This window comes from Dermacentor silvarum, chromosome 2, assembly GCF_013339745.2.
Source record: "Dermacentor silvarum isolate Dsil-2018 chromosome 2, BIME_Dsil_1.4, whole genome shotgun sequence".
Classification (NCBI taxonomy): Eukaryota; Metazoa; Arthropoda; class Arachnida; order Ixodida; family Ixodidae; genus Dermacentor; species Dermacentor silvarum.
The window spans coordinates 36,389,505-36,403,429 of record NC_051155.1 but is presented as its reverse complement, the minus strand read 5'-3'; the positions used below and the strand labels follow the sequence as shown (position 1 = coordinate 36,403,429).

The 13,925-nt window shown below is 44.7% G+C and overlaps 1 protein-coding gene across 1 annotated transcript in view; it reads right to left on the bottom strand.

The window, feature by feature from the left end:
• Positions 1-826: 826 nt before the first annotated feature.
• Positions 827-13,925, bottom strand: part of LOC119441415 (protein gustavus-like) — a 31,029-nt gene continuing 17,930 nt past the window's right edge. Inside the window, 4 exon segments of the mRNA XM_037706040.2 lie at positions 827-6,587; positions 10,452-10,526; positions 10,529-10,653; positions 13,146-13,369. Of these exon segments, the coding sequence (XP_037561968.1) occupies positions 6,448-6,587; positions 10,452-10,526; positions 10,529-10,653; positions 13,146-13,369 (564 nt within the window). The 3' untranslated portion in view covers positions 827-6,447.

Below are 13,925 nucleotides of genomic sequence, written 5' to 3'. Positions count from 1 at the left end.
CGCATCATTAATACCAAACCATGCCCCTTTTCTCGTCTGGATCTGCCAGTGCGCACAATGCTCTGCGCGCTACAGGCTCCTGTGCCATGCGCGGCCAATGCAGCGACGGCGGTTGGCACGGGTGCCGCTGGTGCCTCAGATCCTTCAAATTCTTTTGCGAATACTGCGATGAGATACAGAACTAGTAGTGTTCGAGTCCTTCAAACGGCAGGAAGAAAATTTTTCCTGGCTCTTAGAAGAGAAATCTAACAGCTCCATTTTGGTGCTACAGCAATTCGCTTTATGTCACCACCGCCGCCTGTGCTGTCACCCAATACCGAGAGCGCGGGAACTGAGCACTCCGCATAGCGTTTACGCCATCTACTGGAGGCCTCGGTATCAAGACACGCTGGGAGAAGCTTCGGCATACGCCAGGCTACAACAAATGAAGGCCTTCCTTAACAAGCAGCGTTCGTATAAAGGCACTGGTCTTCAGCAGACGACCTAGACGCATTGCTAAGCGCGCCACTGCCGCGCTCTAGATAACCACATGACAAAGGCCGGTATTTTGTAGCGATGCGTTATGCTTTATTCTATACTAGTCTTATATTCCACCGCTCACGACCGGCTGATCCCGCTGATAACGTGAGCGGACCGTCGCTCTGACCACTGACCAAGCGCGAAAAGGCATTAGCATAGGAAAGGCATCGCTACAAAACTCCGGCCTAAGTCTGTACCAAGGGTTCCCACGATGACCATTTTCTAGGCTCATCAAGCCCTACTTCGTTAGTGGAACTCTAGGTAACGACACTCGGGCGTCACGCAACGCCGCAATAAACCAGTCGCGCATACAAACCTCGGCGTTTTATTCGCTAATACACCAAATATCGAGGCATCTACACCACAACACTGACACAGACATCCAGCATTGAAGGTGACAGCTGTCCATGGTAGCCCACGTGGGAAGGCTGCCTTCCATTCAGATGATCAACGGAGGATTATCGAAAAGCGTAACTGCACTTTTTTGAGAACACAGTACGAAGAAAACGTTGGGACAGACCCATGCTAGGCCCGGAAAGTCATCAGATGGTAAAAAAAAACATCTTTCCAGTGGTACAATGTGCAACTTGGGAGCACTAAAAGATGTTCTTGAAAGCCTCAGCTAAACGGTGACAGTCCTGCTGGTCGGCAGAGTGACTAATCGGTGGTAAACTACCATGCCAGTAGACTTGCAAACAGCTCACATTAACACCGGTCTTTTAGATCACACACGAAAATCCCGTTCCGACTTTGACACTTGTGAATAAACTACGAATGCCCTACCCTGACAACAGCGAATGTAACAGCAGCCAGCACCTAATATAATTTAGCCAATCAAGCGCAGCCAACAAGAAAAGTGACACACATTTCAACTGTATTTTTACTGAATTCATACAAAATGTAAAGACACTTGTGCTTTGGTACCACTGTAACTGCTATAATGAAGACACATGAAAGATTTAGGTGCCTTGTAGGGATAGTTTTTGTATGTCCAGAAGTCCTAGTGGCCAAGCCTCCACTGAATTACGATATGGCATCATAAAATGGCCACAAATGTAATTTTGCAACATTTACTGGGAACAAACAGAGTGAAAGTCACGCTACTTGCACAGCTGTGCTTTCTTGACACTAAGATCATCACAATGAACAATAACTGCTTTTATAGTTGAAGGAACTTCAAGGAGTATTGACACAAAAATTTTGTTCCCAGCTTTTCTTGCTTTTTTAGGTAGCTGTCGACTCCATAGTTTGGCATGAAGACTGAATTCCTTGAGAGCAACACAAATGAATAATTGCAGAACCTTTCGTATGACCCATCCATAACGCATGTCAATTGTGGCGTGGCGTCAGAAGTAAAAAAATGTCACTCATCGCATCACCGAAAGCGGAGGTGGCAGGGTGTGATGGTCGAAGGCCATACAATGATCTCATTGCCGAAAGGTGCCAAATTGGCCCTTCCAATTGTATGCTTCCATAGGAAATGGCGCTCTTTCCTCTTGTCCAGTTGAGTACTGAATGGACTCTGCTGTTGACAGCACGGTATAGTGTCTGTGTACACGTAAGTGGTATTTGGTACCATAAGACCACCACAACAAGTTTCGGTGACGTGATGAGTCTCTTTTTTCACATCCAAAGCCATGTTTCTCTTCGCACGCATTTTGAAATAGTCATATTCAAAGGCAACGTAAATAATTACTTGTTGCACTTATGGGGAATTGAGGCTCCATAGCGTAATTACAGGGTCATCAGCTATCCAATGAAGTAATAAAACCAAGACAAGAATTTTTTGTCAGTACTCCTTTTAGAAAAGTACATGCTATGCACATCCAGTCAATAGTTTCTGTGATGCTGTATTTCACCGTTACAGTCACCGTCAGGTATACAAACCTTTCCCTGTAGCCAGTGAGCTCAAATAGCTGTTTTGCCACAGCTCTCTTTGGTCGTATATCAGTATCTAAGCATAAAACTAACTGGGCACAACATTCTGTAGCGTCCAGAGCCAATGAACATACAGCTGATTGCCCCTAATTAAAAGCTAGGGCCTTTGAAGAATTTTTTGCAACCTGGTGGTAGCAAAGATCTGAAACTCTATGGCAAACACTGCTTCTGCAGCAAAGTGCAGGAGGCTTGCAATGGCACTCTTCCACCTCACAACATCCATGAACAGTCAGCGAAGCCGTAATGCTCCGATACATGCCACTGCCTCTTTCTGGTGGGCTTTTGCCAATGTGTGCAATACGTTAAATTTATCACGCTATGCGGGAGGTTCTTATGATAGCCCTGATGACACATTTGCATTAAATGGCCTAGTGCTGCATGTACGTAGTTTGTCCAGAGTAAACCTAGCCACAAATTCATGATTCGGCTAAAAGGAGCTAGGCTTGTGCATCTTTGGCTTCTTTTGTAAACCGTGCTAAATACCACTGGCATGGAAGTTATCTGCTTTGTCGAAAGGTTTAGATGTTGCAGCTAAAATCTTCCACATGCACAGGCCTGTCACTGCCAGCTGATGCCAACATTCCAGCTCTTCTTTTTTTGTTCACCTCCCAAGTAACCGGTTCAAAAATGTAAGAGAGGATTGTAGCATCAAAGAGTGCACAGACATTTTGAAATAAATAAAAGCCTTGTGCCATATCAATGATCAGAGACAGCCCTGAAGATTATATTACAAGAATATTTCAGCAAACAATGCAAAATGTTTTTCATTTACAAAGCCAAATATACATTGGCAAGATGTTCCTCAGGGCTATACTCAGCTGAAGTGAAAAAAAGAAAAAAGGAATCCCACAAATTAATTAGTTACTCATCGGAACATAATATTCTTATTAAATTCAAAGAATTACGGTGAACGCCGTGGCATGACAACCCTAAACACTCTCTATTAACACAGGGACGACAATAAATACAAGGAATCATCAATTAGGCACCACTGAGCGGAAATAACTGCAATCCTTTCTGCTTTCAGGCTGCAAACAGACACTGCATTCAGACATGCAATATTTGTCGAATTATTTAACCTAGACAGTTGCAACTTACAAGAAGCAATGCCTGCATTAATGATTGCATTAACTGACTGCATTAACCACTCAACCTGTCACAAACGTGCTCACCACACTGGAGTACAGACACACATACTGCTAGTCCCGTGCATTTCCACGGCAATACCACAAAGAGATAAATTGTCCTGCACCACACTACCACATTCAGATCATCTGATCACCTAATGGCATTCACCTGAACAAAAATGTGCTCACCATTGCAAAACGCTCATTCTGGCCATAAAATACTGATGTGAACAAAAAAAAATAAAAGCTAATCTTGGATGTTGCTTCTGACATAGAAAATGGATGCATCTGCCTAACCTTCAGTGGAACTCGCAACGGACTTTTACTGAAACGGCACTATATTGCTGGGAGGCACTACGCAGCACACTTATTGCATCCAGCTCGATGCGAACTGATGCTCAAGAGAGAAAAGCAGCAAATGGATAAGCAAAAGCACACGTCAGCTGCTGCTTGCAGCAGCAACACTGATTACAGTCACAGCCACTGCACAGACAAGTCTTAACTGGTTTCTCTGCATCACACTGTTCCATTATGTGGCCCGAAAATTTCATATTGCAAGTTGCCAGTAACAAAAGCCATTTCTACACCTCACACTGCACACGTGGTAACATATCAGATCAGCAGTAATTGGACAGCTAAACTCTGCAGTCGCTCAAGAAAGCAGCCTGCCCTAGCGAAAAGTTTTGCTATGGTTCACTGCAGCATTCCCTATTCAGTGCAGGACAAGCCTTAGCAGCAGCTCACTCCGCACGTGACTCCTGCTGAAGATGCTGTGGCCAGATGCCTGTAAATGTCCTGTCCAAGCACTCAATTTGCCAACTTCGGCCAGCCCATTGCAACTAAATACTTGCCATCTATGTACACTGAACAAACCATGGTCCAGTCCGTGGTCAGAATTGTCCAGCCACACATGGAGTGTCGCAAACACAAAAATATCCCACTTGTTCCTCTCACGAAGAATATGGTCGCCAAAACAGATGCACTCTTCACTGGTGCGGTTGGTCTACGGGGCCTACAATTGGTGTCACTCGGAGTGTTCACAGCAGAACGGCTCAGAGCAAAGCCGATGAGAGAGGCGACGAAACTGTGCGCACAACATTGCACCGGCAGATGCTGCCATTAGCAGGTGTGACTAAGCTATGCCCACGCACACGGCAAAAATAAAAGCAGCAATGCGACAGGTGCCAAGATTATTTGCAATGTCGCAGCACGCTGCAAAAATGCCTTTAAGTGCCACAGAGCCAAGCCCCAAGCAATTCACGCATTCCTCAGCAACAAAAGGCGCCAAAACTTTGCAATGCCCGATCCACCAATTCCCACTGTTAAAGAATGTACTCTTTACCTTGCCAGTTCAACACTGCACTTAATAAACTACTTTGACATACTGCACATATACCACAGGGTGGATTCGTAACAGGTGCAACAGTAGTAATGCATCAAACAGAATATGGCAGATAATTCGCCTATCACCTTGTTTAAAATGCTGACTTGCACCCCGCTACAATACACAATAATGCTACTTGTCGCCGAACGTTGCCAGCTACTCCCAAATGACTACACTGAAGCACAATTATACTTTGGTGAGCACACAGTGAAATACTTTATATAGAATCGTATATCCTCTAATGTAACGGTCAATACCATAATAATGTTCAGCGAGATCGCAATTCTAAGCAACTGCAAATAGTTAAATACTACATACTGCACATTGCAGTACTTGTGACTCTGCCAAGAAAGACGTCATACATGAACTTCATAATCAAGCAGCATTTGTGAATAACGTAAACTGAAACAACATGTGCCAACCATCTGCAAGGTGCATTTCACATGTGCCAGTTACCATATTTATCTGAATATAAGGCAGGAATAGTCATTAAACAAGTAATTCAAGGACATTAAACAGTGGAATTTAAAAATCAAGATAGAACAACTCGGATTTAAAAAAAACAGTCTACATTACACTGCAGCGTATTGGCATTTCAAAAAAATAAATATGAAAACAGTATACTAAATAAATAATGGCATACATAGATATATCTTAATTTATTTACAATTCAGCCTCCCACGAACCCTCTTAGAGATGCCTCAAATGCCATGCTTGGCACAAATTAAATCACTGCTTCCTCTTTATGAAGCAAAAGCAACTGCCTGTCCCAACTCGAACAGTTCCAAGTGATTCTCAAACTTTAAGGAATGGAATGCAAAAACAACGAGAAGAGGTATTTGCTACTAAAGGGCATAAACAAATTTACAAACCGGTAGCCCATCAGAATATTCGGGAAACTGCCAAATCTCTTAAAACAGTATGTTTTCAAAATGGCTCTTTGAGTATGTTGAAGAAAAGAGCACTTCATTCAGCAATTCCTGGGAGGCCTAGCAACAGCTTGTGCCCCCTTTACAGAGATCAGAATGATGCTAATCCCTTGGATACCCAAGTTTTGATTGAAAGCTTCTCCAGTATGCTGATCAGAAAATCTGAGTGGTAGCTACCAGAATTTTGTCAGGCTATCAAAATGATGATTAGAGTCAAGTTGAAAGGCACAAATACCCAGAAATGTTTCTTTGCAGACTAACTATTTTAAGAGCAATGAGGTTAGCTTGCGAACGCAGCGAGACTAATGCACAATTCTTATTTCAGAACTTATTGTAATGCGAGAAATGCGGACTGTCAGTTTTTCAAGAAAGCAATGAACTAAAAGGGGCAATGCACCTGCCTTACATCAGTGTAAATATGGCACAAATCCACCCTGTGCATTGCTCATGAGGAGGACTCCTGAGGCAGACCCGTGATGTGAGACAGGCGTGAGGCTTGGGCTCGGCAGTTGGACTCTAGGCAGCCCGTGTGGCACAGGGCTGGCGGTCATTAACTGGTCCGGTCCTGATACAGCAAGTATGCCTTGAGAGCCGTTGGAAGGTTCAGTTCATGCACCCGCGATAAGCGGGCCTTGCCGACACGCTGCCGTATCACCCGCCGGCAGATATCTTTGAGGGGAAGCGGCTCCGCTGCAAGGACACAAATGCCAGAGTCAAGCCATCAGGGCATTCCACTAAGCCAATGCTCCACGCATCATCCTTTAAGTGCACAACATGCTTTCACCTTTATCCTATTCACAGCATGAGCCCGAGAAAGCCACAGTATGCTACATAACGTATATGCTGTATGTTGCCAATGACACCCGCACTCACCAAAAATATTAATGTGTTAAAATTTAAAGGGACATTTTAGAAAAAAAGATCAAATCAGTTTGGAGAATTCTTCAAAAATTTAATTTGCATCTGGCAAATTCTGGCATATTCCGGCATATTAGTGGCTTATATTCTTCTCAAGGGCCTTGGTCAAACTTCCCGTAATGTTTTCTCCCAGATTCAGCAACACCAGTTATTTTCACAATGATTTCACAATGATTTAAGGCTGCGCACCTCTGTATCATAGGAAATCTGACCAGTTCTGTAAGAAATGAGAAATTCAATCATGCTTTCAAACAAACACCCCTAAACACCATCTCCAAAGAACTCGTGTACAGTCAACGACCAATTTTCCGGACATGCCCGATATTTCGGACGCCTTCACGGCACCGCAATGTACCCCTAGAGCCAATGTATAATGACGTCTGAAATTATTGACGCAAAAAACCGCCGCCGTCCAATTTTCCGGACTTTTTGCCATGTCCGCAGGTCCGAAACGGAATTTATCGAAGCCACCACCTCCACGATTTTGATTATCTCACCGCCTCGAACCGGCGCTCTCGCACGTAGATCCGCTGACAGCCATAGGCACCCTGCAATGCAGTTTGGCTCTACATGTCGCGCTACCTAGCAGCGGCGATGAGCACCCTCGCGTAGGCCCTCACCGCCATTTCAAATTTGTTCGTACTGCGCTCAGGCACGCCTGAAAGCCTCCTTTTCTTGCTTTTCAATGGATTCACCGCGACCTCTCGGCAGCTCCTCCGTGAGAAGTGTGAACAAAAAGAACAAGCGCAAATACTGCTGCTTTAAGTATCATCACAACCGCGAAGGGGGTGTCGGCATCAAATTGTACCGCTTCCCTTCCAGTGTTGCCAGGTCCGACGAGGCGGCGCAGCCAAAAACTAGATAAGCTGTAGCCCAAATGTAGCCAAACAGAAAAAAAGTGCAAAATAATTCGTAGCCAAATATAGCCATTTTTATTTGCAGTTTTATTTGTGTATACATTTTCACATTCGACTACGGCAATCCTTTTTTTTGCACAACTCGTCGTAACAAAATGTCCGTGCCGCCGTGATGGTTGGCCCTTGATATCAACAATAGCGACATCATGCTTGCACAGAACACTTTTTGGTTGGCTCCTGAAGCTCTTAAGTTCCAGCGAATCGCTGCAGAGGGCGAAATCAGTGCTTTTATTTTATGACAGATAGTACCAAGTTATTTTTAGTTATTTACAGTAATATTAACTACGAACTCTGCTTTTTAGCTGTCGTGAACGCAAAATAATGTTCAGCGTCATCGATCTGCCTACGGCGTAGAAGTTCAGCTGTCCAGCAATCTGCGATGGCGACGTGCTCACGGCTTCTTTCTTTTTTTTTATGAGCTAAAACAAGTCTTTTGTGCTATGATACTTTTTCGTGCTATGATACCTCGCATTATTTGTCTCATTGTCCTATCTTGTTTTCTCGTTTTTTTTTTTTCGTTTTTTTTTTTTTTTTCAATTCGCTCGGTCGGATTAGCTGGGACACACACTACCTATATAGTGTCCATTTACATCAACCTGGCCGCCATCTTAGGTCTCTAGCACGCCAATAAAATGCGTTAAGAAAAGGAACAGGCAACAAATGCCATTCACTGTCTGAATCGGTGTAAGCGAAGCTTTAAAAGATTACTGCGCAAAACGGCACACCAGTGTAAGAAGCGCGCAATGTTTTTCGGCAAGGAGCACGTCCCGAACTACTCGCTCGAAATGGTAAAAGCCGCGACGGCGCAAAAAGGGCATAGGTAAACAACAAATTGATAACAGTGGTAATGCTGTGAAAACCTGTTACTGTCAAAAAGCAAACCATGTTGATGGCTAATAAAGTTTTAGAATAGGTGCCCCTAAAGTTTGGAGCCCCAAAGTGCTTTGCAGGTGTCCACCGCGTTCTAGTGACGTTCACGGAGTGAAACGTCACTGTAATTTTTTTTTTTTATCGCTTACCGAACTAACAGGTGCGTCTTATACACCGGTGCGACTTATATACGTTTTTTTCCGGAAAAACTGTCGTTTTGAGGGGGTGCGCACCGTCTTATACAAAGGTGCGACTTACAGACCGGAAAATACGGTATACGCTGCGACGAATTTCAGAGTTTTCGATGAGGTTGTTAGCGCCATCGTGATAACGTTCAGTGTGTGCACGTTGCAACATGTAGTTTCATGCGAGAGCTGCCGTGGTAATGCAGTTTGTGATACAAATGTCTCCACGGCACTCAATCTTTCTTTGAACGGGGCTGTTATATCAGATACATGCCGCGCACAACGTGAGGCCACCGCATATGGTACATCAGCGAAAATCGAAACACCGGAGTTTCAGGTGCGCCTGAGTAACATCGGTAAAACGCAAGCTCCAGCATGCAGAATAACTATGGGGTGGCAGAGCAGTACACCTTCTTTGTGGCCTGGACACGCTGCCTGATTAATCGGTGCAATTAGTAGGCAATTATCAAAGAAATTGTATCTCATATCAGCGTCTGTAAGAAACGGGCTGTCCAGAGGCGAACAGAGTTTCGGCCAGTTAAAATGCGGGATACTTCAACAATAGGGAAACATGCAAAATAGGTGCAGATTCTCACAAGAGGGGTAACATTATTTGCACAGAAACTTATTTTCTCAATCATTAGTTTGGATAGCAGCCATAGACGGCATTACGAAGGGAGTGGCTAGTAATCAGTCCCGATCAGGCCATGCACCCCAATCCAAACCTGCATATGGTGTGCAAATGTGTTTTGATTTGCAAACAGATTCTTTGGCTTCTTTTTTTTTTTTTTTTTTCTCTCTCGTTTCTGTTCTCTATGCGAGAAACAAACAAACAGCCACAGCTAAACGAAGCAGTAGTCAACTTGGGCACATCTTGAATGTAAAATAGATAACAGAAGTTTTAGGAACGAAAAATAGCGGGAAAGCTTTGCCACCAAATTGCAGGAATACACGTTTAATGGAATTAAGGTAAAAAAAAAAGTCCACCAACGATTACGATACTCCCTAATGAGAATTTTCAGTGCAGCTGTTTAGGGTGTTTTGAAATCACGATATATTGTAGCGAAGAATTTGATTCTGAACGACAGGGTGCTCTATGTGGCGGGGCTGACCCTTTGCTCGAGCAGCTCGTTTAGCAGCAGCAGAAGACGAAGCATTTCCACTGTTTGCGTCGCTCATTGTTCAGGAAGAAAGCATGAACACAGGAATGCATGGCTCGCACGGAGCGCATTCTTTAGTGGCGGCGGCACCGCAGGCGAAGTAGCGCATGCACAGCGGGTCCAAAGCCGACGCCAGCCCGTTGTTTCCGCGCTGGCCGCATGCTTGGTTGCCACCGGCCCTCCGCTTTACTCCTCACCCTTTCGCCATACCCTCCTCAGCTTTCCCCTTCATGGTTCTGCTGCACCCTCCTCTCTGCATTCCTCCTCGTGCCTCCTCCTCTCGCCACTTTTTTCATCGCCTGCTGCGCGCCGCGTTCGCTCTCATCTTTCGCTGTGCTCGTTTGCTTGGTTACACCGGAAACGCCTACACTCGCTGCAGGAACGGGCGCCTAAGAGTTGCGCTATAAAACTAAAAAGGTTTGTTACATCATGGCTTCCATTAAATCAGATGTATTGGGATAGAGCACGGCTAACCATAAACCAGACATGAAAATGAGTACTCACGGTCGAGTCCACCGATGTACTTCATGGTGATCTCGCAGTGGCCCCAGACGGCGCTGACCACAGGGTAGAGCTTTTGCCCCGCAGGCCCCGAAATGCCACGCCCAGGTATCGGCCTTCAACCACGAAGGCCAATGTGCCTTCGTCCATGTCCAGAACAACCAAGAATGCATCCGGCACCAAGAAGATCTCGTCAGCCGGACGGCTGTATTCATGCGAAAGATGAGCAGAAGCATAAGCTCTAGCATAAGCTCAGGAAAAGACAACTAGATTAATTGCTTTTTTTTTACATCTCAACGCTACACCTTTGATGTGAGGGATGCTATCGTGGAAAGCTCGGGATTATTTTCAGCTGCACCAATTCTTTACCATGCACAGACATTTCAGAAGATGGGCACTGTTTAACAGCACTCCCATTTTTTTTTAGGCCAAGTAAAAAGTATGACTTAAACGGCAAACCCTACACTCTAAGATATGGATGCAGCAAATTGGGTCTTTAGGTGATAGTCCTGCGATCACAGATGAAAAATTCTGGTTGAATTGATGAGTGTCTATGCGTGAGCATCTGGAGTTGCTTAGGTGATCCTGTTAACCCACTGCCCATGATATACAGCGATGCCTTGCGAAGCAAATGCTTCCCTCAGTGAAATTTCACAGAGTGAACGGGCTGACTCACGACTTTCAAGTCGCAGAGCAAACCCGATTCTGCTGAACGAACCAGATGCACCTGCGCATTTCATGGGTTTCAATGTTACTGGACCACCACTTTCCATCGCCTAGCCTCGCTCTCATCTCGCCTTCAGAAATGAGTGCCGTTTGCCAGCTGCGGTGCATTTAGAGCTACCCACATGAGCAATGCCTTTCCCACCAATGGCCTGGCCTGCCCAGGAATAATCTTACCTCTCTACACTTCTGTAAGTACGCCCGATTACCTTCATTTAGACAGTATTACTTTGGGAGGGGGGGGGGGGGTCATCTATAGAGACACCATCCCCACCATACATCCTCATCATGCCCCATCATCATCAGCACCGCACATGTGCATGTTGCTTGTGTAATGAGTGAGCTAGAGGAACGCGCTCTTACTCTCTATCGAGCTCCTCACTGCAGTCGCTGCTCTGCTTCACCTTCACTTTCCCTAATAAATGTAAGGACGACGGCTCGCCACATTGACCACTGTCGCATCATTCTTTAGACGTCGGATACTATTCAGCAAGATATTGTGAAAATGACTGTATCTTCAAGAGTGGTTGTCCTAGAATACGGCTCCAGTTAACAGGGAGTGAGCGGGTATGTTGGCACGCGTCTCCTTTTCTAGTGTGGCTGTGGCTGTGCATGGCTATCAGCGTGGCTGACATATATGCAGCCCTCACGCCCTGTTTTACAGAGGTAATCTGCTGCATGTGCAAAGACTGGGTGAGCTGAGATGGCGTGGCATTGTGCGCTGTATTCCCACACAATTGTGCAGGAGGTTGCGTAATCTCAAGTTTCGCCTTCATACCTCTGATGTGAAGATATTGTCGACACGGCATGGAACCGTATCTTTCGTCACCGACTAAAATTCGACAAAGTTATTCGTAAATTTACTTTTTCCGATTGCCTGACAATTCGTAAAGTGTTGCGGTCCCTTCTGTTGAAAAAAAATCTATCTGCAACTGTACTTACTTGCACAAAAATCTAATTTCAATATAAGAAAATTTCAATATAACAAAGAAAATTGCCGATTTTACCAACTTTGTTATATCGAGGTTTAAGTGTATTAGCAAATGCTGGACACGGAGAACTCACAGGACAAATAGCAAATGCAGTCTTTACAACTTTGCAACTTGGCCTGTCTTGACAGTGCTTTTACTGATCGGTCATATTGTTGAAGGAGGGTATATTCCCTGTGGCACGCAGGTGCTACAGAATAAATAAGAAGCTACGAAATAGTGGAATCTTGTTGATACTATTCAGCATGCTACGTTTTTCGTGATAATACATTTCTTTTTCTTTTCGCGATAATACGATTTGGTTGGATAATACGTTGGATGACACGATTTTCGGTTGATACAATTTATTTTGCGGTTCCCGCGAAGATCGTATCAATGAGATTCCACTGTATTCTGGACAGCTGCTGCACAGAATTTAATTTTGTAAATATACTTGCTAACCCCTACAATACAGTATGCCAATATTTGAACAGCACTATGCAATATTAATACACACAGCTGTGTATCACAACAAAACACTGCAAATCTGCTCAAACATTTGCTGTGCTACAGAGTGCTTCTATGGTGCTTCTGTCCAGAGTTTATCCTGCACTCCCAAAAGAACAAAGACTTGTGCGCCCATTTTCATTATTCCCTCCAGAGCTACACCTGCAATTGCATCACTCATGAACAATAACAACTCCCCCTTAAACCTGTGTAAAATGTTAAATCCATTTACTCATGTTCACAAGTCAAAACATCTGTAAGAAGGAGTTAGACCTTCACAAGTTGGCTCAAGGTTTAAAAAATGTTTGACAGCATGAAGGGCAGAACAGGACAGAAGCCAAGAGGGAACTAACACTGCCACACCAGAAGTGCTGTGGCAGTCTCAGTGCCTGTGCTACACCGTCTTCCTATTGTAACCTGCCCTGTATGCCTCTATATTTTAATCGATTCGCCTGTTTGCATTTCAGTGACATCAACGATGGAAACAAGGTAGACTCACCAATCACCGGGGTATGTGACAGCGGGGTTGTTCTTAACATCGTGGTAGAGCTTGTTTCGGCCCAGGTCCCATCCCCAGGACTCACGGTTGCTGCCCACCAAGGACTGGTAGCCAACCGAGTGAAGTGGGGCGTCCCGTGTGGCCACTCCCACCACAGCATGTGTTCCCCGCTGCCGCGTACTCCAACGAACTTCCCACACGTGCAGCCCTCGTGTGTAGCCCACCTGCACAACAAAGTACGACAATTTTCAAGGCAAAAAGACAATGAGGCAAAAGGTTAGCACTTATGTGTGTGTTTCAACTCTTTCTCGCATAATAAGCTGAAAGCTCTGCTCCGTAAAAAAGGCAGCTAAGCAAGTGCTGGAATGAAGACAGCAGAACTAATTATAGAAAATCCACCACCAGTCTTTCTTCTACATCATTATGCAATTCCTGACTCACTGACCTGAAGGAATATTCTTCCGCTAGATCACCAAAATTTCAGTTGCATGCATTTCTACAATATGCAAGGTTCTTAACTAGATTTTATGCTTCCATAGTTGTGTTCTACTGTGTATATATTTATGCTCACTCTTCTATGTTTATATAACATGTTTGGAAAGTAATAGCGCTAAACGAACAAGGACTCAGGCAATAAAGAGCACGACACCGGCACCAACTCACAACTGAGTTGTGAGTCAGCGCCAGTGTCATGTTCTTCGTTGTATAAGTTCTTGTCCGTTTAGCGCTGTTACTTTCCAAAAAACGAACAAGGACTCAGGCAATAAAGAGCACGACACC